The following is a 27,998-nucleotide window of genomic DNA, read 5'->3' on the forward strand; positions in this document are numbered from 1 at the left end:
CCTTCCCTTCTGATAACCAGGTGGCCGAATCGCATCTCTGCATGTCTGGCAGACATATCAGTGTGGATGACGGATCACCACCTCAAGCTGAACCTCGGCAAGACGGAGCTGCTCTTCCTCCCGGGAAGGACTGCCCGTTCCATGATCTCGCCATCACGGTTGACAACTCCGTTGTGTCCTCCTCCCAGAGTGCAAAGAGCCTTGGCGTGACCCTGGACAACACCCTGTCGTTCTCCGCAAACATCACGGCGGTTGCCCGATCCTGTAGGTTCATGCTCTACAACATTCGCAGAGTACTGACCTGCCTTACACAGGAAGAGGCACAGGTCCTAATCCAGGCACTTGTCATCTCCCGTCTGGATTACTGCAACTTGCTTTTGGCTGGGCTCCTGCCGGTGCCATTAAACCCCTACAACTCATCCAGAACGCCGCAGCCCGTCTGGTGTTCAACCTTCCCATGTTCCCTCACGTCACCCCCGCTTCTCCGCTACACCTCCACTGGCTTCCAGTTGAAGCTCACATCTGCTACAAGACCATGGTGCTTGCCTACGGAGTTGTGGGAACGGCACCTCCGTACCTTCAGGCTCTGATCAGTCCCTACACCCAAACGAGGGCATTGCGTTCATCCACCTCTGGCCTGCTGGCCCCCTACCTCTGCGGAAGCACAGTTCCCGCTCAGCCCAGTCAAACTGTTCGCTGCTCTGGCACCCCAATGGTGGAACAAGCTCCCTCATGACGCCAGGGCAGCGGAGTCACTCACCTTCTGGAGACACTTGAAACCCCACCTCGTTAAGGAATACCTGGGATAGGATAAAGTAATCCTTCTACCCCCTTACCCCACCCCCCAAAAAAAAGAAAATAAAAAATATATATATTGGAAAGTGGTTGTCCCACTGGCTATCATAAGGTGAATGCACCAATTTGTAAGTCGCTCTGGATCAGAGCGTCTGCTAAATAACGAAAATGAAAATGAAATGAAATGACTATTATGAGCCGCCCTCCCCTCAGCAGCCTCCACTGATGTACAGTGGGGCAAAAAAGTATTTAGTCAGCCACCAATTGTGCAAGTTCTCCCACTTAAAAAGATGAGAGAGGCCTGTAATTTTCATCATAGGTACACGTCAACTATGACAGACAAATTGAGAAAAAAAAATCCAGAAAATCCCATTGTAGGATTTTTAATGAATTTATTTGCAAATTATGGTGGAAAAATAAGTATTTGGTCACCTACAAACAAGCAAGATTTCTGGCTCTCACAGACCTGTAACTTCTTCTTTAAGAGGCTCCTCTGTCCTCCACTCGTTACCTGTATTAATGGCACCTGTTTGAACTTGTTATCAGTATAAAGACACCTGTCCACTACCTCAAACAGTCACCCAAACTTCACAATGGCCAAGACCAAAGAGCTGTCAAAGGACACCAAAAACAAAATTGTAGACCTGCACCAGGCTGGGAAGACTGAATCTGCAACAGGTAAGCAGCTAGGTTTGAAGAAATCAACTGTGGGAGCAATTATTAGGAAATGGAAGACATACAAAACCACTGATAATCTCCCTCGATCTGGGGCTCCATGCAAGATCTCACCCCGTGGGGTCAAAATGATCACAAGAACGGTGAGCAAAAATCCCAGAACCACCGCGGGGGACCTAGTGAATGACCTGCTGAGAGCTGGGACCAAAGTAACAAAGCCAACCATCGTAACACACTACGCCCGCCAGGGACTCAAATCCTGCAGTGCGAGACGTGTCCCCCTGCTTAAGCCAGTACATGTCCAGGCCCGTCTGAAGTGCATTTGGATGATCCAGAAGAGGATTGGGAGAATGTCATATGGTCAGATGAAACCAAAATATAACTTTTTGGTAAAAACTCAACCTCGTCATGTTTGGAGGACAAAGAATGCTTGAGTGCATCCAAAGAACACCATACCTACTGTGAAGCATGGGGGTGGAAACATCATGCTTTGGGGCTGTTTTTCTGCAAAGGGACCAGGACAACAGATCCGAAGGAAAGAATGAATGGGGCCATGTATCGAGATTTTTGAGTGAAACCCTCCTTCCATCAGCAAGGGTATTGAAGATGAAACGTGGCTGGGTCTTTCAGCATGACAATGATCCCAAACACACCGCCGGGCAACGAAGGAGTGGCTTCGTAAGAAGCATTTCAAGGTCCTGGGTAAGCCTAGCCAGTCTCCAGATCTCAACCCCCATAGAAAGTTTTGGAGGGAGTTGAAAGTCTGTGTTGCTAGCGACAGCCCCAAAACATCACTGCTCTAGAGGAGATCTGCATGGAGGAATGGGCCAAAATACCAGCAACAGTGTGTGAAAACCTTGTGAAGACTTACAGAAAACGTTTGACCTGTGTCATTGCCAACAAAGGGTATATAACAAAGTATTGAGAAACTTTTGTTATTGACCAAATACTTATTTTCCACCATCATATGCCAATAAATTCATTAAAAATCCTACAATGTGATTTTTCTGGATTTTTTTTTCTATTTTTGTCTGTCATAGTTGAGCGTGTACCTATGATGAAAATTACAGGCCTCTCATCTTTTTAAGTGGGAGAACTTGCACAATTGGTGGCTGACTAAATACTTTTTTTCCCCACTGTACATGTCAGCCCAGTACGGAGAGGGCAATGCAGAGAGAAATGCTTGAGATACTACTTACCTTAACTTGTTCCTGAGATTCTGCAAGGAGAAAATCTGCTTCTTGAAACTCTAGAGAAATAAATATTAACATGTGGGGAATATTGAGACATTACATTTTAAAATTGTGGGGGAAAATATTATTGTTAATATCTTCAAAATACACAAACACAAAAACACACCTCTCCATTTCCAGGGAAGTCTCCATTCCCAAAGGTGCTTGTTACCACAATCAGAAGGATCTCCTGTTCCATGTCACTGAAGTATACAGAGCAGCTTTAGTTAACTTTGTAAACTTTCTGGGAAATTCTGTATTTTGAGGACAGTAGTGACTTAATACATCAACAGATTGTACATTGTACAAGCACATCTACTAGCTAGCTAAATCCCCATTGCTCATTCTGTAAATGAACTCTGAATTAGCTCAATGTAGTCCTCACATACATTTAGGTTCCAATTAAACTAGAGTTTTACATTGATTCACAGTGCTTAACACACACAAATGCCCTGAAGCATATTATCCTGAGGCAGTAGGCCTCTATCAGCCTTCATAGAGATTAGATGGATGTCCTACCCTGGAGTTGAAGGCACAGTTTAGCATGGAGTTCAGTCCCTGGGCCAATGTCTGTGATTTCCCTGTTTCAGTAGCGTACAGGATAGTGCAGCGCACCCTGTTCGCCAGCACTCTGCTCATAAGGGTTGAAGAAAAGAGCGCCGCCCTATAGGAGGGAACCAGACATTAATGATAATACTTGTAATGCATTATGAGCATGGTTTAGCTCAACCTCAACCATTATGTTTATAGCTATGTCAATAATATGATTAGGACTGCATTATAATTTATAACGCATCATGAATGTGTTCATAAAGCATTACAGATATGGGTGTCATAGTCCATGGAACATTACCTGGCCACCGCTTTGAAGCTGATCTGTTGCTTCCTCAGGCACTTCTCCCCATTTCTCAAGACATGGGTAGTCCAGGGATCAGGCTTCATAACAACAACAACAACAACAACAACAACAGTCACAGATGGTCATATAGCAACTGCCCTGTAATTATGTAAGGTGGAGCTTAACCAGATGAATGACATAACCTATATACTATGCACAATACATTGACATTTTTGTCATTTAGCAGACGCTCTTATCCAGAGCGACTTACAGTTAGTAAATGCATACATGTTTATTTAAAAAAAAAAAAATTTAATACTGTCCCCGTGGGAAACAAACCCACATCGCTGCGGCCAAACCCTCCCCCTACCTTGGACGACGTTGGACCAATTGTGCACCGCCCATGGGTCTCCCTAGTCGCGGTCGGCTGCGACAGAGCCTGGACTCGAACCAGGATCTCTAGTGGCACAGCTAGCACTGCGATGCAGTGCCTTAGACCACTGCGATACAAGATGGTGTCTCAGAATCTACCTGGTAATAGAAGAAGGGAGAGAGGATGTAGTTGACCATCTCCTGGTGGAAGACGGGGGTGAGGGAGCCAGACATGGGAGGAACCAGCCAGGCCCAGTCTGCAGGGCAGCCGCCGCGCGAGCCGGAACTCTGTCTCCATGTGCTTCATAAAGGACTTGGCTGCAGAGTGGTGGTCTGTGATGGTCACCCTGTTCTTCTGCAGCGTACAGTAATGAGACAAAAGGAGTACATTTATCTCAAGGAAAACTCCAGTTGATGGCTGAACAGTTGTCATTGTAGTGTAGCATCCTCTGGCTAAATATTATGGGATGGAAGTATCTTATTTAAAATTGTAGGTATTAAAAAAACTAATGATGTAACAAAACAACAACAGCAACAACAACATAACTTGGGATTTCTACTGGGAAAAACATGCCTTTGGATTGGCCCCGTATACATGAAAATCATAGGTTACCTGGAAACTGTATATGACTGCAACATTGATGGTCACCAAGGCCTGGTCCTTCCACAGTGAGGACAGCTTGTGTGTCTGCAGGCCCATCCTGTGACCCACTTCCTGTATGGACAGGAAGCCTAAACATCCTCAATCATTGCATCATTATCAAGTCAGCCAGGGTTGTGTTGCAGACGTATGAAACAAGAAAACATTTTAAAACAGAAAATGAGCTTTTGGTTATTCCAGATGAGGTTACCTCCTCCATTTCAAAACATGTGCTACTCTACTGAGCACAACCCTATGCTGTAGCCATGGTGAGTACCTGTGAAAGTGAGCCTTACCTCCAAGACATTATAACGCTGATAGTCACAGAAATCCCTCACACCAATCTCAGTGCCCATGTACCAGCCATTAAAGGGACAGGCGGTGAATTCAATTCCACCAATCTCCAGCAGCATGTTGGACACCGCAGGCACAGCATACCACTTCAGTCCAAGGTCTTGGAACCACTTATACCTAATGATGAAAGATCAACACAATATATCTGCTAATAATATATAAAAGAGCATGCCCAAAAAACACCACCACTAGGATAAATGTGTGTAGTATGAAAAAAATAAAATAACAAATAAAATAAAATAAATTATGCACTCACTTACTGAAAGTCGCTCTGGATAAGAGCGTCTGCTAAATGACTAAAATGTAAAATGTAGTTTCTGTAGTGAATCATTCAGTCCTCAATGTGACACCCTTTTCATACACAATGAGTTACACACACACACAGTTGTCGTGCTCACTCTGCCAAAGATGCTTGAAACACTTGACTCAACTCAGTATTGTGTCCAGTGAAACGAATGAAGGACCACTTTGGAGTGGTTAGACATTTAAATAAAAGAACATGGTACAGGTCATTGGGCACTCCTAGACCTGGCTTTGGGAAACTATTTGGATAAAGGAATGTGCCGCGTAGATAAGTTCTGTTCAAATATTTTTTATTGAACACACACAAGAATGGTGTATAGGTATGAAAGACATGTGTACAGTTCTTATCTAAACATAAGAGAACAGACATGAACAACAAGACCCAGAGTTCTGGACACAAAACAAATATTACAAAACACGACATACAGAACAGGGTCAGGTAGAAAGAAAAAGGGTAGATGTAACTACCCCCCACTTATAGTGTCGGAGGCCAGCACACGCTGCCCAAAGGTATATATAAATATGACAATTGAGAGTGCGTTAAAAGTACAAATTCACAGCACCGACTGGTCCAGGTAAGAGAGGAAAGGCTGCCAGATTTGATCAAATGTTGATAATTTATTGTTCAGAATATATCTAATTCTTTCTAAGTGTACAGTTTTTGCCACTTCACTGAGCCATAATTTGGTAGAGGGCGCTTCCCTCCTTTTCCAAAACAACAATATTAATTTTTTTGCGAGATGAGACTGTAAGAGATGAGTTGTTTTTGGGAGTTGGTTAATCCGTTTAGGGAGTCGGACACTCCCAGGATTATCAGAAGCGGGTCTGGGTCTATTGAAGTCTCCAGAACTTCAGAGAGGACCCCAAATATTCCACACCAATAACCATACAGACTAGAGCATAGGGCAAAGCAGTGGAGTAGTGTACCCTGCTCAGCCCTGACATTTATCACACATTGGGGATGTATCAGGAAATATCCTATGCAGTTTAGTTTGGAATAGTGTAATCTGTGTAATACCTTAAATTGTATGAGACGATGTCTGGAGTTAATGGAGCAGGTGTGGATATACTCCAAGCTATCCTCCCAGTCTGCCACGAAATATCAGTCCCTAGTTCTTCCTCCCATTTTGCCTTAATGGCATCTGTAGAGGGTGCGCTAACAGATTGAAAAGCGTCATATAGACGAGATATCAGTTTGTCTGAGGTGGGGCATATTTTTATGCATCCGTCAAACATGGAAGGTTTAGCATTCTCAAATGTTGGGAGGTGTTTTCTAACATAGTCTCTGAATTTGTAGGTATCTGAAAATGTTACTTCTGGGAAGTTTATAAGTTTCCCTCAGCGCTTCAAAAGGAAGCAAAGGTCCCTCCTATATATAAATCCCCTATGTGTCACGGTTCAGACAGACGACAAGAGGACCACAATTGCGTCACACCAGAAAGTTTATTAAAACTTAAGGGAAAAGGGAAGTAGGAGTGAGTGAAGGCTCCAGGGGTTATCCCGTCCAACTGTGCTGGGTCTGTGCCCCCCAGTGGCAGCGTGCGTCCGATGACGCCGGTGGTTGGTGGTCCAGAAGTCCTGGGGGAGGAAACACAGACACAACGGGGCCGATGAAACAAGGCAGAAGTACAGTTCAAAGGGAAATCCAAATACGTTGTAGCAAGGCAGAAGGCTGGTCAGAGTTACCGGGGTCGGAGTAGTCAGGAGTCGTAATGGCAGAGAGCAGGTCTGGTTTTCCTGGGGCAGAAGAGTATCCAAGAATCAGGCAGGTCCGGGGGTCACAAAACAAGGGGTGAGCCAGAAGCGCGAGCACACAGGTTCGGGGTGTGAGCTTTTGCAGACGATCTGACAAAGGAGAGCTGAAAGACGGGACTTTAAATACTGGGAGAGGTTAGTGGGTAATGCAGCGCAGCTGGCAGAGTAATTAGAGCCGAGCAGAGCAGGAACAGGTGGAGCTCGTTAGGCTGAGTAGAGAGAGAGAGATGAGCAGAGTGGAAGATAGTGGAAACACATTAAGGTGGTAACCCGGTGGAGTGAGAGGGCTCATGACAGAACCCCCCCAAGGGACGGCCCCAGAAGTCCCAAGAGCAACACCACGCCGGGCGGGAGGAGGGGGAGCCGGAGGAGGGCTGAGAACTCCTCCGAACGGTCCGAGCGAACGCCCTCATCCTCGGAGGAAGCCGGAGGGCCGTGGTGGGAGATGGGACAGGTCCCGAGACAGGATCAGGCACAGGACAGGAAGCCGAGCGGGCAGGACGGTTAGGGATCCTCTGGGGCGGCCCCCACGGATTGCAGGTTGATCAGGATGCCGTTGGTGGAAGGCGGTGATGAGAGTCCTATCCACAATCCGACTAGCTGGCACCCAGGTCCCTTTCCTCAGGTCCATAGCCCTCCCAGTCAATGAGGTACTGGAGACCCCTACCCCTCCGTCTGGACCGAAGCAGGCGGCGGACGGTGTAAACCAGACCACCATCGGCTGAGCCGTGGAGGAGGAGGACAAGGCGCAGCAGGGACCAGCGGACTCTCATGAATGGGGCTTAATCTTAGACACATGGAAAGTGGGGGTGCACCCTCATGGAATTAGGCAGTTGGAGCCGGACAGCAGTTGGGCTAATCACTCTTATGATAGGGAATGGGCCAATGAACCGAGGTGCCAACTTCTGCGACTCCACCCTGAGTGGCAGGTTCCTTGATGACAACCACACCCTTTGACCAACATGGTAGGTGGGAGCAGGGATTCTCCGACGGTTGGCCCGGTAGTGTAGCTGGAACGGATCTGAGAAGTGTGGCTCGGGCCTGTGACCAGGTGCGGCGACATCGACGGGCAAACGCAAAGTGCAGATGGGCAAGTAACCTCCCCTTCCTGACTGGCAAATAGAGGAGGCTGGTATCCATAAACACATTGGAAAGGGGACATACCGATGGCAGAGCAGGTCAGAGAATTGTGTGCGTACTCCACCCATGTCAATTGCTGCGACCAGGAGTGGGGGTTGCGTGAAGTCATGCATCGCAGTGCCTTCTCGAGCTCTGATTTGCCCGCTCTGACTGCCCATTGGATTGGGGATGGAATCCGGAAGTCAGACTGACTGTGGCTCCCAGCAGTGACAGAACTCCTTCCAAAAGGCGGAGGAGAATTGTGGACCACGGTCAGAAACTACATCCTTTGGCAGTCCGTGGATCCGGAAGACGTGTTCCAGGACCACCTGGGCGGTCTCCCTTGGCGGTTGGGAGCTTGGGGAGGGGAATGAAGTGTGCCATCTTGCTGAATCGGTCAACTATGGTGAGAATGACGGTCTTGCCCCTTGAAGGGGGCAGCCCCGTGACAAAGTCAAGGGCGATGTGAGACCAGGGACGTCTGGGCACAGGCAGGGGCTGCAGCAATCCGGCTGGGGGCTGGCAGGACGACTTGTGTTGGTTGCAGATGGGGCAGGCTTGGACGAATTCCCGTACATCCTTTCTCAGAGCGGGCCACCAGAACCTCTGGGCGAGCAGGTTGTAAGTGCGGGTGGAGCCAGGGTGACAAGCTAGGCGAGTCATGTCCCCACTGAACGACCTGGGACCTTAGGTTTCGGGGACAAAAGGCGGTCAGCTGGGCAAGTGCTGGGACCGGGCTGGTTACGGAGAGCTTCCAGCACCTGTTCCTCAACAGCCCAGGTCAGAGCTGCTACGATGCAGGGACTTGGCAGAATCGACACAGGATCCTTGGAGGGGTTGTCATCCTTCTGGAATTGACGGGAGAGGGCGTCTGGCTTGGTGTTGCGTGATTCAGGCCGGTATGACAGAGTGAAATTAAACCTGGTGAAGAACAGGGCCCAGCGGGACTGCCTGGAGTTCAACCGTTTGGCCGTGCGGATGTACTCCAAGTTCTTATGATCGGTCCAACGCGAAATGGAATGGTGGACCCCTCCAGCCAGTGACGCCACTCCTCCAAGGCCAGCTTCACAGCCAGCAGCTCTCGGTTCCCTATGTCGTAATTGCACTCAGAGGGGGACAACCGACGTGAGAAAAAGGCACAGGGATGGAGCTTCCTATCCTCCGCAGCCCACTGAGAAATCACAGCACCAACTCCCACATCCGAGGCGTCCACCTCCACAATGAATTGCCGGTCCACGTCAGGCATCTGGAGGATGGGAGCGGAGGTGAACCTTACCTTGAGGGTGCTGAAGGCCTTGTCGGCTGGGGTCCAGGTGAAGGGTTGCTTGGTGCTGGTTAGAGCAGTGAGAGGGGGCAGCAACGGTACTGTAGTTCCGGATAAACTTTCTATAGAAGTTAGCAAACCCCAGAAACTGTTGCAGCTTCTTTCTGTTCTCCGGAACTGGCCATGACGTGACTGCTGATACTTTGGCAGATCCATTTGGATACTTCCCTCTGCCACTATGTACCCCAGGGAAGGCCACTGTCTTGACGTGAAACTCACATTTCTCTGCCTTGGCGTGAGGAATTCTCCAGAAGACGATGAAGGACTTGCTGGACATGGCGGGTGTGTTCAGACAGGTTTCTGGGTAGATTAAGATGTCATCCAGGTAAACGAAGACAAACTTGTTTAACATGTCCCGCAGTACATCATTCACTAGAGCCTGGAACACAGCAGGAGCATTGGTGAGGCCAAAGGCATAACCAGATACTCGTAGTGGCCTGTTGGTGTATTGAATGCGGTCTTCCATTCATCTCCCTCCCGGATCCGCACTAGGTGGTAAGCGTTTCTGAGATCCAACTTGGTAAAAACAGTGGCTCCCTGGAGCAACTCAAAAGCAGAGGTGAGCAGAGGGGAGAGGGTAACGGTTTTTCACTGTGATGTCGTTGAGTCCCCTGTAGTCGATGCGGGGCGAAGAGATCCGTCCCTCTTCCCCCACAAAGAAGAAGCCAGCACCAGCCGGAGATGAAGATGAACGGATCAATCCTGTGGACAGAGAGTCATTGATGTAGTCCTCCATGGACCTTCTTTCAGGAGCAGACAACGATAAAGACGGCCCCCTTGGAGGGGCTGTTCCAGGGAGGAGGTCGATGGCACAGTCGTATGGTCGGTGAGGGGGGCAGAGATGTGGCTCTTGCTTTGTTAAACACTTCTCTGAGACCATGGTAGCATTCTGGGACATGGGAGAGGTCAGGGGCGGAGTTAGTAGGTACTGGCCGAGGGGGGCAGTGCGGCAGCAAGCAGGCAGGTTCGGTGGCAGTCCTCTCCCCACTCCCTGATCACCCCGGTCACCCAGTCGAGCTGAGGGTTGTGCCGAGGCGGAGCCATGGGTAACCCAGGATGAGGGGTTGGCCTGGAGAGGGGAGCAGGTGAAACTGGATAGTCTCTTGATGGTTTCCGGACAGACCCATCAAGACCGGGGCCGTGACATGGTGACCGATCCGAGTAAGTGTCCGTCCAGTGCCCGGGCAGGAATAGGAGGGGTCAAACGGAGGTTCTCCAGTCCCAGTTGGCGTGCCAGCTTGATGTCCATTATGTTGGCTTCGGCGCCAGAATCCACCAGGAGCAGCCAGGGTGTGAGTAGAGTCAGAGAGGCGGAGGTGAACTTGCAGCAAGGGTTTGCGGTCGGAGGACTGGATGGTCATTGAGCTCAACCGGACTCCCCCTATGCCCGGTGAGCTTCGGCTTTTAAAGGGCAGGTTACCACACGATGTCCATCACCTCCACAATAGAGGCAGAGGTTTGAGGTGAAGCGCGCTGGCGCTCTGCAGGAGTGAGAGAGGCTCGCCCAATCTCCATAGGCTCAGACTGATCAAGCTGACTTGGGTGAGTGGCAGTAGCTGACAGGAGCCCAGTCGGATCTCTCCGAATGCCGGTAGTTGGTGGACCTTGGCGCCCCTCTCACGACGACGGGTCTGTATCCTTCTGTCGATCCGGACAGTCAGTGCGATGGCTTCATCAAGAGTGGAAGGCAGTTCATAGGAGACCAACTCGTCCTTGATATAGTCAGCCAAGCTATGGAAGAACGCGTCCACCAACGATGGTGTGTTCCAAGAACTTCGTCTTGCCAGGGTTCGAAGTCGATGGAATGGTCTGCGACTGTACGTCTGCCTTGTCGAATACTGAACAGTTCACGAGACGCCTCTGCGGTTGGTGAATCCAGGTCAAACACCTTCAGCATCTCCTCAGCAAACAGGTCGAAGGTTGCACATGCGGGGGTTTGACGTTCGAACTCTGCTGTTCCCCAGAGTCGAGCTCGGCCCGTCAGGTGAGTGATGGCATACCCGACCCCTAGCCCTCCGTGGCGAAGGTCCTTGGCTGCAAGGAGAACTGAAGTCGGCAGCTAGTCAGGAATGGCCGGACCTGGGTAGAATCGCCGTTGAACCGCTCGGGGTTTCCAATCTTGGGTTCCCGGGGCAGCGGCTGAAATGACCGGGGCAGGTAACTCGGAGGCAGGGCTGGTGGGCAGACTGGCTGGGGTAAGGTTGGTGAGGAGTTGGATGATCCTGGCGAGTTGTTGTTGCTGCTGCTGGGACTGCTGCTGGTGCTGCTGGAACTGCTGATGCTGTTGGTGGCCGACCTGAAGCAGAGAGGTGATGTCGCCGCTCATGCGACCTAGCTCTCTCTCAGTGTGTTCCAGGCGTAGCATGGCGGTGGGTTGCTCAGGTTCTTCGGTTTCCATGTCGGGGGAAGTGTGCGCTGAGTCCATGAGGGTCAGATCGTACTGTCACGGTTCAGACAGACGACAAGAGGACCACAATTGCGTCACACCAGAAAGTTTATTAAAACTTAAGGGAAAAGGGAAGTAGGGAGTGAGTGAAGGCTCCAGGGGTTATCCCGTCCAATGTGCTGGGTCTGTGCCCCCCAGTGGCAGCGATGCGTCCGATGACGCGGTGGTTGGTGGTCCAGAAGTCCTGGGGGAGGAAACACAGACACAACGGGGCCGATGAAACAAGGCAGAAGTACAGTTCAAGGGAAATCCAAATACGTTGTAGCAAGGCAGAAGGCTGGTCAGAGTTACCGGGGTCGAAGAGTAGTCAGGAGTCGTAATGGCAGAGAGCAGGTCTGGTTTTCCTGGGGCAGAAGAGTATCCAAGAATCAGGCAGGTCCGGGGTCACAAAACAAGGGTGAGCCAGAAGCGCGAGCACACAGGTTCCGGGGTGTGAGCTTTGCAGACGATCTGACAAAGGAGAGCTGAAAGACGGGACTTTAAATACTGGGAGAGGTTAGTGGGTAATGCAGCGCAGCTGGCAGAGTAATTAGAGCCGAGCAGAGCAGGAACAGGTGGAGCTCGTTAGGCTGAGTAGAGAGAGAGAGATGAGCAGAGTGGAAGATAGTGGAAACACATTAAGGTGGTAACCCGGTGGAGTGAGAGGGCTCATGACACTATGGTACTTATCCCCAACTCTCCCCATCGCTCAAAGGTGTTATCAAGGTTAGAGGGGGCAAAGGAGGGATTCCTGGCAACAGGGAGCATGAATGATATTGGTCTAAGCTCAAAGTGGACTTTAATTTGCTTCCAGATTCGGACTGTGCTATGTATAATAGGATTGTTATGGTAAAGTGACATCTCCAGATTAACAGGTGACAAAATCACGGCACCAATAGAGAAGGGGTGACACTCCTCCCGCTCCATGCTAAGCCAGCTGGGTGGCGGGGTTGCGTCATCCAGCAAAAAACGTAACAGCGGAGGTTAGCGGCCCAATAGTAGAATATAAAATTTGGGAGAGACAATCCTCCTTCCATCTTGGATTTACATAGGTGTTTTTTACCTATCCTGTGTGTTTTATAATCCCAGATGAAAGGGATTGATAATAGAGTCCAGTTGTTTATGAAATGATTTAGGTATGAATACTGGGATGTTCTGGTATAGGTAGAGCAGTTGTGGGAGGAAGACCATTTTAATGGCATTAATTCTTCCGAGCAGAGAAATTGGGAGAGTTCTCCAAAACTGTATGTTTGCCTTGAAATTTTGCATCAGAGAAGGGAAATTCTCTTTAATTAGTAAGGAGTATTGTTTGGTAACTACAATTCCAAGGTAGATAAATTTTTCTGAAGATAACTTAACTGGAAGATGTTCTAGCCAGGAGGTGTTTTGCAACCGTATGGGCATTAATTCACTCTTGTTCCAATTTATTCTGTATCCCGAGAAGGTACCAAACAAATTAATCACCTCAAGAATAGCTGGAATACTAGCTTGGGGTTCTGTTACATAGAGGAGAATATAATCTGCGTATAGGGAAATCTTATTTAGAGTATCTTTAGTATTATAGCCGTGTATTGCTGAATGAGATCTGATCGCTTGAGCGAGAGGTTCAATAATTAGGGCGAAGAGCATAGGCGACAGCGCACAACCCTGCCTTGTCCCTCTATAAAGGTTAAATCGGGGCGACATTGATTGGTTAGTGAGTATTCTCGCACAGGGGTTCCTATATAAAAGCTGGATCCAATTTATGAACCCATCTCCAATATTAAATTTCTGTAGGACCTTGAATAGATAGGGCCACTCAACTTGGTCAAAGGCCTTTTCGGCGTCAAGAGATATAACAGGAAGGTCCACGTTAGGTAACCTCTGAGAATACATAATGTTGAAGAGGCGCCTGAGATTGAAGAATGAGTTTCTATTAGGGATAAAGCCGGTCTGGTCCGAATGGACCAATTTGCCAATTAAAGTGCTAAGCCTGTTAGCCAGAGTTTTTGCTAAAATCTTTTGGTCTGTATTAAGGAGGGATATTGGTCTGTATGACCCTACCTCTTCCGGATCTTTACCCTTCTTATGTATAACTGTAATAAACGCCTCATCCAAAGTAGATGGGAGAGCTCCATCCTCATTGGCCCGAACCAACATTTTGTGCAGGTAGGGAGATAGCATGTTGCTGAATGTTTTATAGAATTCACCAGGGTATCCATCTGGGCCCGGGGGTCTTGCCACTCTTTAGAGATTTAATTGTTTCTCTAATTTCTTCAAGAGATATTTCCTTATTCAGGAAGTTAGAGTCTTCCTGGTTCAGGGCAGGAAGATTACAGTCCTCCAAAAAGTTTTGCATAATTAAGGGTTAGGATCCGCTTTAGATGTATATAGAGTCTCATAAAACTGACGGAATCTGTCATTGATGTCTTTGGGGAGGAGAGTAATTCCCCAGATGCAGATTTAACTTTGTGAATCATTCGGTCACTCACGTTTTTCGAAGTTGTCTGGCGAGTAATTTGTGTGGTTTGTCACCAAACTCAAAATATTTTTGCTTGGCATAGAGAAAAGATTTAGCAATTTTAGCTGAGAGGATCTGATTGTATTTAAATTTTTAAAGACATAATTTGTTTATGTTTCTCCATAGATGGATGTCTAGCATTCTCCCTATCCAGTAAGTGAATTTGTCCCTCCAGTTCTACCAATTGTTTTCTGTTTTGCCTTACTCCTGGCAGTCTGAAAGGAGATGATACAGCCTCTCAAATAAGCCTTCAGCGTTTCCCATAATAATGCTGGGGAAGTCTCTGTGTTGTCGTTGGTATCAAAGAAAAATGTAATTTGGTCTTTAAGATGTTCACAGAATGTTGGTTCTGTGAGGAGCTGAGGATTCAACCCTCCAGACCCTCTCGTTTGGTACGATGTCACCCAATCTCAGGGAGAAGGTGAGTGGACTGTGGTCAGAGATTATAATATCATGATATCTCACATTACAGGTATAGGGGAGTAGTTTAGCATCAACCAAAAAGTAGTCAATTCGAGTATATACATTGTGAACATGAGAGTAAAAGGAGTATTCCCTACCCGTAGGATTAGAGATCCTCCATATATCAAATAAGTTAGAATTTTTTATGTAGGTATTCAAGAATTCGCTTGAATGGGAGGTAGGGGTTCGCCGGGTAGAGGATCTATCCAAATATTGGTCTAGTACACAGTTAAGGTCCCCTCCAATGACCAGATTAGTATGGGAGATATCTGGAATCAGGGCAAGGACTCTTTTGAAAAAAGAGGGGTTATCAATGTTTGGCCCATAGATATTTAGTAGAGTTACAGAAGTAGAATGGATCTCTCCTATTACGATCACATAACGACCCTCTTTATCCACAATAGTGGTTTTATGTAGAAAGGGAATTCCTTTCCGTACCAGAATCGCTGTGCCTTGCCGCGTAGATAAGTTCTATAGAGCTCTTCACTCTCTCCCATTCAGCTCCGTTCCTCAAGAGCTCCAGACGGCTGATTTTAAAACCTATTTTATAGTTCAAGCTCTTGAGCGACTGGGCGCAAGGGTTTGAATTTACCCAGGCAGCCACATAACACATTGATTTAATTAGATAACTACTACTTAAAAACATCCCCATGGCTATGGAGGCCTGATGATCTGAATACTATGTCTCTTATGAATCCAATCAATGGCAAATCTAGTATGGAATCAAACGGATTTGCATACATGTGTCATAACATAACTGGATACCACTTTTGTAGCAGTATCGTAACCAATGAAAGTTGTTGTACATAGTGGAATAGCTATGATAACTCTCTGCAGGCTTGACCTTGTACTTGTTCTCAAAAGTGTGTTTACATAACCATCCAATAGAAACGTGGCTAAAGTCACTCACTGAGGGTGTTCCATGGGAACCTCCAGGATCAGGTGTGGAGGGATTTCATAAAGGTCTGGGTCCTCCCCGTTGACCTGCAGGACTAGTGGCAACACATCGAAGAGGCCGTACTGAGGTTTCCATCCAAGCTGGATACAGATCTTTAAGAACACAGGACAAAAGTAACAGCAACTTTTAAAAATGCATCATTTCAAACGAGCCTGTTTGAATGCATGTTATTTAAATAGCTGGGTGGATCCTCGTGGCTATAGCTACTATATACAGTGAGGGAAAAACGAATTTGATCCCCTGCTGATTTTGTACGTTTGCCCACTGACAAAGACATGATCAGTCTATAATTTTAATGGTAGGTTTATTTGAACAGTGAGAGACAGAATAACAACAACAAAATCCAGAAAAACGCATGTCAAAAATGTTATAAATTGATTTGCATTTAAATGAGGGAAATAAGTATTTGACCCCTCTGCAAAACATGACTTAGTACTTGGTGGCAAAACCATTGTTGGCAATCACAGAGGTCAGACATTTCTTGTAGTTGGCCACCAGGTTTGCACACATCTCAGGAGGGATTTTGTCCCACTCCTCTTTGCAGATCTTCTCCAAGTCATTAAGGTTTCGAGGCTGACGTTTGGCAACTCAAACCTTCAGCTCCCTCCACAGATTTTCTATGGGATTAAGGTCTGGAGACTGGCTAGGCCACTCCAGGACCTTAATGTGCTTCTTCTTGAGCCACTCCTTTGTTGCCTTGGCAGTGTGTTTTGGGTCATTATCATGCAGGAATACCCATCCACGACCCATTTTCAATGCCCTGGCTGAGGGAAGGAGGTTCTCACCCAAGATTTGACGGTACATGGCCCTGTCCATCGTCCCTTTGATGCGGTGAAGTTGTCCTGTCCCCTTAGCAGAAAAACACCCCCAAAGCATAATGTTTCCACCTCCATGTTTGACGGTGGGGATGGTGTTCTTGGGGTCATAGGCAGCATTCCTCCTCCTCCAAACACGGCGAGTTGAGTTGATGCCAAAGAGCTCAATTTTGGTCTCATCTGACCACAACACTTTCAAAATATTGTTGTCTATCAACAATGACAAGCCACCGGGGTCTGACAACTTGGATGGAAAACTACTGAGGATAATAGCGGACGATATTGCCACTCCTATTTGCCATATTTTCAACTTAAGCCTACTAGAAAGTGTGTGCCCCCAGACCTGGAGGGAAGCAAAAGTCATTCCGCTACCTAAGAATAGTAAAGCCCCCTTTACTGGCTCAAATACCTGACCAATCAGCCTGTTACCAACCCTTAGTAAACTCTTGGAGAAAATGGTGTTTGACCAGATACAATGCTATTTTACAGTAAACAAATTGACAACAGACTTTCAGCATGCTTATAGGGAAGGACGTTCATCAAGCACATCACTTACACAAATGACTGACGATTGGCTGAGAGAAATTGATGATAAAAAGATTGTTGGGGCTGTTTTGTTAGACTTCAGTGCGGCTTTTGACATTATCGATCATAGTCTGCTGCTGGAAAAACATATGTGTTATGGCTTTACACCCCCTGCTATATTGTGGGTAAAGAGTTACCTGTCTAAAAGAACACAGAGGGTGTTCTTTAATGGAAGCCTCTCCCACATAATCCAGGTAGAATCAGGAATTCCCCAGGACAGCTGTCTAGGCCCCTTACTTTTTTCAATCTTTACTAACGACATGCCACTGACTTTGAGTAAAGCGAGTGTGTCTATGTATGCGGATGACTCAACACTATACACGTCAGCTCCTACAGTGACTGAAATGGTTGCAACACAAAGAGCTGCAGTCAGTTTCAGAGTGGGTGGCAAAGAATTAATTAGTCCTAAATATTTTTAAAACTAAAAGCATTGTATTTGGGACAAATCATTCACTAAACCCTAAACCTCAACTAAATCTTGTAATAAATAATGTGTAAATTGAGCAAGTTGAGGTGACTAAACTGCTTGGAGTAACCCTGGATTGTAAACTGTCATGGTCAAAACATTGATACAACAGTAGCTACAGTGAGGGAAAAAAGTATTTGATCCCCTGCTGATTTTGTAAGTTTGCCCACTGACAAAGAAATGATCAGTCTATAATTTTAATGGTAGGTTTATTTGAACAGTGAGAGACAGAATAACAACAAAAAAATCCAGAAAAACGCATGTCAAAAATGTTATAAATTGATTTGCATTTTAATGAGGGAAATAAGTATTTGACCCCCTCTCAATCAGAAAGATTTCTGGCTCCGAGGTGTCTTTTATACAGGTAACGAGCTGAGATTAGGAGTGCTCCTAATCTCAGTTTGTTACTTGTATAAAAGACACCTGTCCACAGAAGCAATCAATCAATCAGATTCCAAACTCTCCACCATGGCCAAAACCAAAGAGCTCTCCAAGGATGTCAGGGACAAGATTGTAGACCTACAAGGCTGGAATGGGCTACAAGACCATCGCCAAGCAGCTTGGTGAGAAGAAACACAAAATAACTGTAAATCTCCCTCGGCCTGGGACTCCATGCAAGATCTCACCTCGTGGAGTTGCAATGATCATGAGAACGGTGAGGAATCAGCCCAGAACTACACGGGAGGATCTTGTCAATGATCTCAAGGCAGCTGGGACCATAGTCACCAAGAAAACAATTGGTAACACACTACGCCGTGAAGGACTGAAATCCTGCAGCGTCCGCAAGGTCCCCCTGCTCAAGAAAGAACATATAACATCTGAATGATTCAGAGGAGAACTGGGTGAAAGTGTTGTGGTCAGATGAGACCAAAATGGAGCTCTTTGGCATCAACTCAACTCGTCGTGTTTGGAGGAGGAGGAATGCTGCCTATGACCCCAAGAACACCATCCCCACCGTCAAACATGGAGGTGGAAACATTATGCTTTGGGGGTGTTTTTCTGCTAAGGGGTCAGGACAACTTCACCGCATCAAAGGGACGATGGACGGGGCCATGTACCGTCAAATCTTGGGTGAGAACCTCCTTCCCTCAGCCAGGGCATTGAAAATGGGTCGTGGATGGACAGCTTTCTCAGGAAGCTCCTCAATGTCCACTAGACAAACAGTAGTGTTTCAAACGGTAGTGTTTAAGTAATTTAGCTCTGATATCAAAGGAGGCAGCACACAACTTACATTTCCACTCCATTGAATGAAAAATCTGAAAGTCAAACTAAAATGGTGTTTATTTCTTAAATCACTTAGATTTATCTAAATACACTCCAGTTTAGGCTAATTCCTTATCTTATGGCACAGCAGGACAGATATTCAGGGATTGCATTGAGACATGCCTTTAAGTACTGGCATTAATTAAGTACTGCTGCTCATCATTCTCAGCTTGAGCCTAAGGGAGGAAGAAAAAAGTAGGCTTTTGAAACTTCAACTAAGATATAATCAAGAGTCAGACCAGACATTTGAGATTGCATTCAAAATATCTATCAATCAATCAATCAATTTTATTTTATATAGCCCTTCGTACATCAGCTAATATCTCGAAGTGCTGTACAGAAACCCAGCCTAAAACCCCAAACAGCTAGTAATGCAGGTGTAGAAGCACGGTGGCTAGGAAAAACTCCCTAGAAAGGCCAAAACCTAGGAAGAAACCTAGAGAGGAACCAGGCTATGAGGGGTGGCCAGTCCTCTTCTGGCTGTGCCGGGTGGAGATTATAACAGAACCATGCCAAGATGTTCAAAAATGTTCATAAGTGACAAGCATGGTCAAATAATAATCAGGAATAAATCTCAGTTGGCTTTTCATAGCCGATCATTAAGAGTTGAAAACAGCAGGTCTGGGACAGGTAGGGGTTCCATAACCGCAGGCAGAACAGTTGAAACTGGAATAGCAGCAAGGCCAGGCGGACTGGGGACAGCAAGGAGTCACCACGGCCGGTAGTCCCGACGTATGGTCCTAGGGCTCAGGTCTCTCAGTTGGCTTTTCATAGCCGATCATTAAGAGTTGAAAACAGCAGGTCTGGGACAGGTAGGGGTTTCGTAACCGCAGGCAGAACAGTTGAAACTGGAATAGCAGCAAGGCCAGGCGGACTGGGAACAGCAAGGTGTCAGCATGCCCGGTAGTCCTGACGTATGGTCCTAGGGCTCAGGTTCTCAGAGAGAAAGAGAGAACGAGAGAATTAGAGAGAGCATACTTAAATTCACACAGGACACTGGATAAGACAGGAGAAGTACTCCAGGTATAACCAACTAACCCCAGCCCCCCGACACATAAACTACTGCAGCATAAATACTGGAGGCTGAGACAGGAGCGGTCCGGAGACACTGTGGCCCCATCCGAAGAAACCCCGGACAGGGCCAAACAGGAAGGATATAACCCCACCCACTCTGCCAAAGCTCAGCCCCCGCACCACTAGAGGGATATCCTCAACCACCAACTTACAATCCTGAGACAAGGCCAGTATAGCCCACAGAGGTCTCCACCACAGCACAAACCAAGGGGGGCGCCAACCCAGACAGGAAGATCACGTCAGTAACTCAACCCACTCAAGTGATGCACCCCCTCCTAGGGACGGCATGAAAGAGCACCAGCAAGCCAGTGACTCAGCCCCTGTAACAGGGTTAGAGGCAGAGAACCCCAGTGGAGAGAGGGGAACCGGCCTGGCAGAGACAGCAAGGGCTGTTCGTTGCTCCAGAGCCTTTCCGTTCACCTTCACACTCCTGGGCCAGACTACACTCAATCATATGACCTACTGAAGAGATAAGTCTTCAGTAAAGACTTAAAGGTTGAGACCGAGTCTGCGTCTCTCACATGGGTAGGCAGACTGTTCCATAAAAATGGAGATCTATAGGAGAAAGCCCTGCCTCCCGCTGTTTGCTTAGAAATTCTAGGGACAATTAGGAGGCCTGCGTCTTGTGATCGTAGCGTACGTATTGGTATGTACGGCAGGACCAACTCGGAAAGATAGGTAGGAGCAAGCCCATGTAACGCTTTATAGGTTAACAGTAAAACCTTGAAATCAGCCCTTGCCTTAACAGGAAGCCAGTGTAGGGGAAGCTAGCACTGGAGTAATATGATCAAATTTCTTGGTTCTAGTCAGGATTCTAGCAGCCGTATTTAGCACTAACTGAAGTTTATTTAGTGCTTTATCCGGGTAGCCGGAAAGTAGAGCATTGCAGTAGTCTAACCTAGAAGTAACAAATGCATGGATTAATTTTTCTGCATCATTTTTGGACAGAAAATTTCTGATTTTTGCAATGTTACGTAGATGGAAAAAAGCTGTCCTTGAAACAGTCTTGATATGTTCGTCAAAAGAGAGATCAGGGTCAAGAGTAACGCCGAGGTCCTTCACAGTTTTATTTGAGACGACTTTACAACCATCAAGATGAATTGTCAGATTTAACAGAAGATCTCTTTGTTTCTTGGGACCTAGAACAAGCATCTCTGTTTTGTCCGAGTTTAAAAGTAGAAAGTTTTCAGCCATCCACTTCCTTATGTCTGAAACACAGGCTTCTAGCGAGGGCAATTTTGGGGCTTCACCATGTTTCATTGAAATGTACAGCTGTGTGTCATCCGCATAGCAGTGAAAGTTAACATTATGTTTTCGAATAACATCCCCAAGAGGTAAAATATATAGTGAAAACAATAGTGGTCCTAAAACGGAACCTTGAGGAACACCGAAATGTACAGTTGATTTGTCGGAGGACAGACCATTCACAGAGACAAACTGATATCTTTCCGACAGGTAAGATCTAAACCAGGCCAGAACTTGTCCGTGTAGACCAATTTGGGTTTCCAGTCTCTCCAAAAGAATGTGGTGATCGATGGTGTCAAAGGCAGCACTAAGGTCTAGTAGCACGAGGACAGATGCAGAGCCTCGGTCTGACGCCATTAAAAGGTCATTTACCACCTTCACAAGTGCAGTCTCAGTGCTATGATGGGGTCTAAAACCAGACTGAAGCATTTCGTATACATTGATTGTCTTCAGAAAGGCAGTGAGTTGCTGCGCAACAGCTTTTTCTAAAATTTTTGAGAGGAATGGAAGATTCGATATAGGCCGATAGTTTTTTATATTTTCCGGGTCAAGGTTTGGCTTTTTCAAGAGAGGCTTTATCACTGCCACTTTTAGTGAGTTTGGTACACATCCGGTGGATAGAGAGCTGTTTATTATGTTCAACATAGGAGGGCCAAGCACAGGAAGCAGCTCCTTCAGCAGTTTAGTAGGAATAGGAATATGCAGCTTGAAGGTTTAGAGGCCATGATTATTTTCATCATTGTGTCAAGAGATATAGTACTAAAACACTTAAGTGTCTCTCCCGATCCCAGGCCCTCACAGAGCTGTGCAGATCCAGGACAGCTAAGCCCTGGAGGAATACGCAGATTCAAAGAGGAGTCCGTAATTTGCTTTCTAATGGTCATGATCTTTTCCTCAAAGAAGTTCATGAATTTATTACTGCTGAAGTGAAAGCCATCCTCTCTTGGGGAATGCTGCTTTTTAGTTAGCTTTGCAACAGTATCAAAAAGAAATTTTGGATTGTTCTTATTTTCCTCGATTAAGTTGGAAAAGTAGGATGATCGAGCAGCAGTGAGGGCTCTTCGGTACTGCACGGTACTGTCTTTCCAAGCTAGTCGGAAGACTTCCAGTTTGGTGTGGCGCCATTTCCGTTCCAATTTCCTGGAAGCTTGCTTCAAAGCTCGGGTATTTTCTGTATACCAGGGAGCTAGTTTCTTATGACAAATGTTTTTCGTTTTTAGGGGTGCAACTGCATCTAGGGTATTGCGCAAGGTTAAATTGAGTTCCTCAGTTAAGTGGTTAACTGATTTTTGTCCTCTGACGTCCTTGGGTAGGCAGAAGGAGTCTGGAAGGGCATCAAGGAATTTTTGTGTTGTCTGAGAATTTATAGCACGACTTTTGATGCTCCTTGGTTGGGGTCTGAGCAGATTATTTGTTGCGATTGCAAACGTAATAAAATGGTGGTCCGATAGTCCAGGATTTTGTGGAAAAACATTAAGATCTACAACATTTATTCCATGGGACAAAACTAGGTCCAGAGTATGACTGTGGCAGTGAGTAGGTCCAGAGACATGTTGGACAAAACCCACTGAGTCGATGATGGCTCGAAAGACTTTTGGAGTGGGTCTGTGGACTTCTCCATGTGAATATTAAAATCACCAAAAATTAGAATATGATCTGCTATGACTACAAGGTCTGATAGGAATTCAGGAAACTCAGAGAGGAACGCTGTATATGGCCCAGGAGGCCTGTAAACAGTAGCTATAAAAAGTGATTGAGTAGGCTGCATAGATTTCATGACTAGAAGCTCAAAAGACGAAAACGCCATTTTTTTTTGTAAATTGAAATTTGCTATCGTAAATGTTAGCAACACCTCCGCCTTTGCGGGATGCACAGGGAATATGGTCACTAGTGTAACCAGGAGGTGAGGCCTCATTTAACACAGTAAATTCATCAGGCTTAAGCCATGTTTCAGTCAGGCCAATCACATCAAGATTATGATCAGTGATTAGTTCATTGACTATGACTGCCTTTGAAGTGAGGGATCTAACATTAAGTAACCCTATTTTGAGATGTGAGGTATCACGATCTCTTTCAATAATGGCAGGATGGAGGAGGTCTTTATCCTAATAAGATTGCTAAGGCGAACACCGCCATGTTTAGTTTTTGCCCAACCTAGGTCGAGGCACAGACACAGTCTCAATGGGTATGGCTGAGCTGACTACACTGACTGTGCTATTGGCAGACTCCACTAAGCTGGCAGGTTGGCTAACAGCCTGCTGCCTGGCCTGCACCCTATTTCACTGTGGGGCTAGAGGAGTTAGAGCCCTATCTATGTTGGTAGATAAGATGAGAGCACCCCTCCAGCTAGGATGGAGTCCGTCACTCCTCAGCAGGTCAGGCTTGGTCCTGTTTGTGGGTGAGTCCCAGAAAGAGGGCCAATTATCTACAAATTCTATCTTTTGGGAGGGGCAGAAAACAGTTTTCAACCAGCGATTGAGTGCTGAGACTCTGCTGTAGAGCTCGTCACTCCCCCTAACTGGGAGGGGCCAGAGACAATTACTCGATGCCGACACATCTTTCTAGCTGATTTACACGCTGAAGCTATGTTGCACTTGGTGACCTCTGACTGTTTCATCCTAACATCGTTGGTGCCGACGTGGATAACAATATCTCTATACTCTCTACACTCGCCAGTTTTAGCTTTAGCCAGCACCATCTTTAGATTAGCCTTAACGTCGGTAGCCCTGCCCCCTGGTAAACAGTGTATGATCGCTGGGTGATTCGTTTTAAGTCTAATACTGCGGGTAATGGAGTCGCCAATGACTAGGGTTTTCAATTTGTCAGAGCTAATGGTGGGAGCCTTCGGCGTCTCAGACCCCGTAACGGGAGGAGTAGAGACAAGAGAAGACTCAGACTCAGACTCCGACTCGCTACATAATGGGGAAAACCGGTTGAAAGTTTCTGTCGGCTGAATGAGCGACACCGGTTGAGCATTCCAACAGTATTTCCCTCCAGAAGCCATGAGAAAGTTGTCCGGCTGCGGGGACTGTGCGGGGGATTTATACTAACGTTACTATCTGTACTTACTGGTGGCACAGACGCTGTTTCTTCCTTTCCTACACTGAAATTACCCTTGCCTAACGATTGCGTCTGAAGCTGGGCTTGTAGCACAGCTATTCTCGCCGTAAAGGCGATCGTTCTCCTGTATATTATGAGTACAGCGACTGCAATTAGAAGACATCATGTTAATGTTACTACTTAGCTTCGGCTGTTGAAGATGTTGACGAACCATGTCCAGATAAAGCGTCCGGAGTGAAAAAGTTGAATGAGGGAAAAAAGTTGCGATGGAAAAACTAAAAATATAAACGGTAATTAAAAACAAAACAAAACAAAAAAAAACATAAAGTTGTCAGCTAGCAAAATAAAGTAAAGTTGGCAGCAAAAACGCACAGCAACAAAACGCACAGCAACACGTCTGATGGATATACTGAGATCATGTGACAGTAAGTCACGTGGTCATCTGCCCTCTCACTGGATACTGGAACTTAGCTAATGGATACTTAAAAAAAAGCCCTAGAAGTACATTACCATTTAACCAAAACCTCTTCACTGAATAATACAAAATAAAAATAATCTGATGAAGCCACAGGTCGATGCAACAAATGCATCTAAATCAGAAAATAGAGCACTCAATGGTAACTTAATCAACAGGAGTTCGCTTGATGGCTAATGTTAGCTAGCCCACATGCTATGTATCAATGCTTTGCATGCATCTATTTAGCAAGCATGATGTACGTTAATTTAGCAAACTAGCTAGTGGGGTTACCAAATCAAATATCGCACAGATTTGTTGGAATACTTTCAGTATTCCTAGACTAGCATGCTGACCACACCGCTCACGTTACGTGCGCGAGCGTTGCAAAATAAATGTACACATACATGTTATTCAATCATTGCATTCACACTGCTCGAGCGCGTTAACGAGCGTCTGCGTAGCCAGGCGCTAAAATATAACTTAGTTCTATTTGTGACGCTTGATGCGCTGCAAGTCCTGCCTCTCCCATCTCCTCATTGGTTTTTACGAGCATATACCCACTTGGGTGATTGAAAGATGAACTGAGGTCCACACTCCAGTCCAGTTGGTGGTGGTAATGCACCTTAAAGTTGGTTGTCAACCGCCATATAAAGTCCAAAGAAGAAGCTTGAAGGAGGAGAGATTACTAGAAACAAACTCAGTTTACCCTTTTATCTGTGGATTAATTGTCGGAGTAGAGGACCTTGTGCATTTCAGGTAAAATAACAACCCAATATTTATATCCCAGGACAAATTAGCTAGCAACAGCAAGCTAGCTAGCTAAATTGCCATAAATGTTTAATGGTTTTCGACTTGTCCCCAAATTAATATAGTTGGTTCAGAGTTCGTTTTGATATTTCAACCTGCGTGTCCTGATCGCGTCTGGTGTGGGTGGACAAAATCACACGCGCATGCCTGGTCTAGTCAGCATGTAACGTTAGCTAAACTGAATTGCACGATATCTCCATAAAACTCAATAATAACAAAAACGAAAATAGAACTCAATCAACATGCGAACGTTAACTGTCCAATGCTAATATATGCTCACCTGTTTGCTAATCTTCCTCTTCGGTTTGATGTTGCCAATACTGGAGCTAAAAAACGGGACTGTTTAGTTCCAGCCACACACTAAAACCTGTTTGAATATACAGTCGTTGACAAAACAGTTAATTACCTCCTTACTTCAAAACTCTCCACCAGACGTTTGTTCTTTTTTTTTTTTCATCTTTTTTTTTCACCTTTATTTAACCAGGTAAGCCAGTTGAGAACAAGTTCTCATTTACAACTGCGACCTGGCCAAGATAAAGCAAAGCAGTGCGATAAAAACAACAACACAGAGTTACATATGGGGTAAACAAAACATACTACGAAAATCCTTAACGGTATTTGAAATTCCCTTGCTTGAATCGAGCAGCCATCTTTGTCAAGATATTTTGAGACGCACCACAGTGCAGAACGTTGTTGACGCACATGACGTCAGACGTCGTCGGGCTGTACAATTAAAATATACAGTTACAGTATTCAGATAAAATAGTTGAGTTCAGGAAAAGTAAATGCTACATGCACGTTAGGATAACCCAATACTTTAGTCAGGACAACAACTTTCTACGTAATGAGTTTACATCTGATAGATTAATTTGTATTTTAAGAATAATGACTAAAGGATTTCACCCCAAATACAGTATAAATGTGTGAACGGTGTTAGAGTTATAATGTAGTGTCAACCCACTAACAGACGGGGGGGGAGTTAGAAACTGCTGAGAAAACATTCCAGGGTGAATGGGACTGAGAAACTGTTTAAAAGCCGCCTAAAGATGGGCGGAGCAAAGTGCCTTTGTGTGTCAAGGGGCATAAAAGCTGTATATGTATTTTTTGGCCGCAGAGCTCTCCATGATTAAACATACAGATCATTCTTGCTGGTTGTGGACCTTCGTTTAATTAATGATTAAACCAGAGCCTTACACCCTCTGGGAATTATTCAAAGCATTAAGTTTGATTAATTAGAGAGAAATTCTCCTGACAAATGGTCCTTCGAGCCGGATCTCAAAATACGTCTTTATCATTCTGAGGACACCAAAAAAAACGTGCACGGGCGGATGATAGCATCCGTATAGAATAGACCTGGCCTTTGACGTTAAGGTTATAAACAGGCCGGTGATGAACCTTATGAACAATAAAGACGTTGACGAGATCTGAAAAAGCATTTAAATCCCAACTGCAAGGAGAAGGTCAGTCATTTTTATTCATGGATTTTGGTGATATTATTTGAACTTGTATAAGAATAGTAATTATTGTGAAGGGCAGAGAATAGTTACCAAAATCTCATAAGATAATTAAAAGGAAGGAAGGGGGTCTGAAATGACTCAAGGTAAATGGCCATTACCAAAATAAACTAGTTAATATTGAGATTGTACGGGGTACAGTGTTTACAATATAAACAGGAAGGGAGATAATTATCATCGTGTGAGATAGATACATTAAACAAGTCAAGAGTCATAAACAACTGGGGATTTGCTCTAACTCTGTCTATTTCATCAAACTAGAGCATTTATGACCTCTGGGTTACGGATAGTGTTAGCAAAAAATCGTATAAGGTTGTTTAGTGTGAGACCTAATGATCCATCGAAATACGTGATAATTGTTTCAAGGAAGGGACTAAAATAGGTCGCGTGAGAAAAAAAATGGTTGTCCCATCCGTTTCATGAAACTGGAATCTTAAAAAACTCTGGGTTACGGGTTGAATAATTTAAATGGTTGATTACAAAAGCAGATCATAAACATTTGCTCAAAAGTCGCACCAAATAATAAGTCCCAAATAAAATAATTATTGATTAAATTATTACTAAACGGGGGGATTTCTTATTTTTCTACCATGGGAAATAAATAATCTAAAGAGGTCCGAGAATTAACGGGGGATGAAAGAAATATGTTTTATGGATCCGTTTGGGAGAAGAGGTATGGATTTATTGGGCATCTCGATGTAGAGATATTAGAGGCTATGATTAGGGAGATGCATGTCAATTGCGAGACGGATTTGAAGAAACAGCGAGGGGAGGGGCTAGACACAGCGAGAGTATGGCTTTTGGAGAGTCAGGAAACACTAGAGAATTTTGCCAGAGAGTGTGAGGCGCCGTGTAAATACTGTAACAAAACAGGTCATAACCATCTTGACTGCAGAGATAAAGGAAAGGGCAGTGTCCGGGAAATTACAGTCTATTTTTTGGTTCCACGGGTAAAATGTT

General features: G+C 45.7%; 1 protein-coding gene across 1 annotated transcript in view; it reads right to left on the bottom strand.

Annotated features, from left to right (window-relative positions):
- Positions 1-2,665: 2,665 nt before the first annotated feature.
- Positions 2,666-27,998, bottom strand: part of LOC123481181 (nitric oxide synthase, inducible-like) — a 32,086-nt gene continuing 6,753 nt past the window's right edge. The window contains 10 exon segments of the mRNA XM_045214833.1: positions 2,666-2,719; positions 2,830-2,905; positions 3,122-3,135; positions 3,222-3,366; positions 3,556-3,638; positions 4,072-4,188; positions 4,190-4,267; positions 4,526-4,627; positions 4,849-5,023; positions 15,705-15,844. Coding sequence (XP_045070768.1) covers positions 2,666-2,719; positions 2,830-2,905; positions 3,122-3,135; positions 3,222-3,366; positions 3,556-3,638; positions 4,072-4,188; positions 4,190-4,267; positions 4,526-4,627; positions 4,849-5,023; positions 15,705-15,844 — 984 coding nt within the window.

The sequence above is a fragment of the Coregonus clupeaformis genome, chromosome 5 (genome assembly GCF_020615455.1).
Source record: "Coregonus clupeaformis isolate EN_2021a chromosome 5, ASM2061545v1, whole genome shotgun sequence".
NCBI classification, from domain to species: Eukaryota; Metazoa; Chordata; class Actinopteri; order Salmoniformes; family Salmonidae; genus Coregonus; species Coregonus clupeaformis.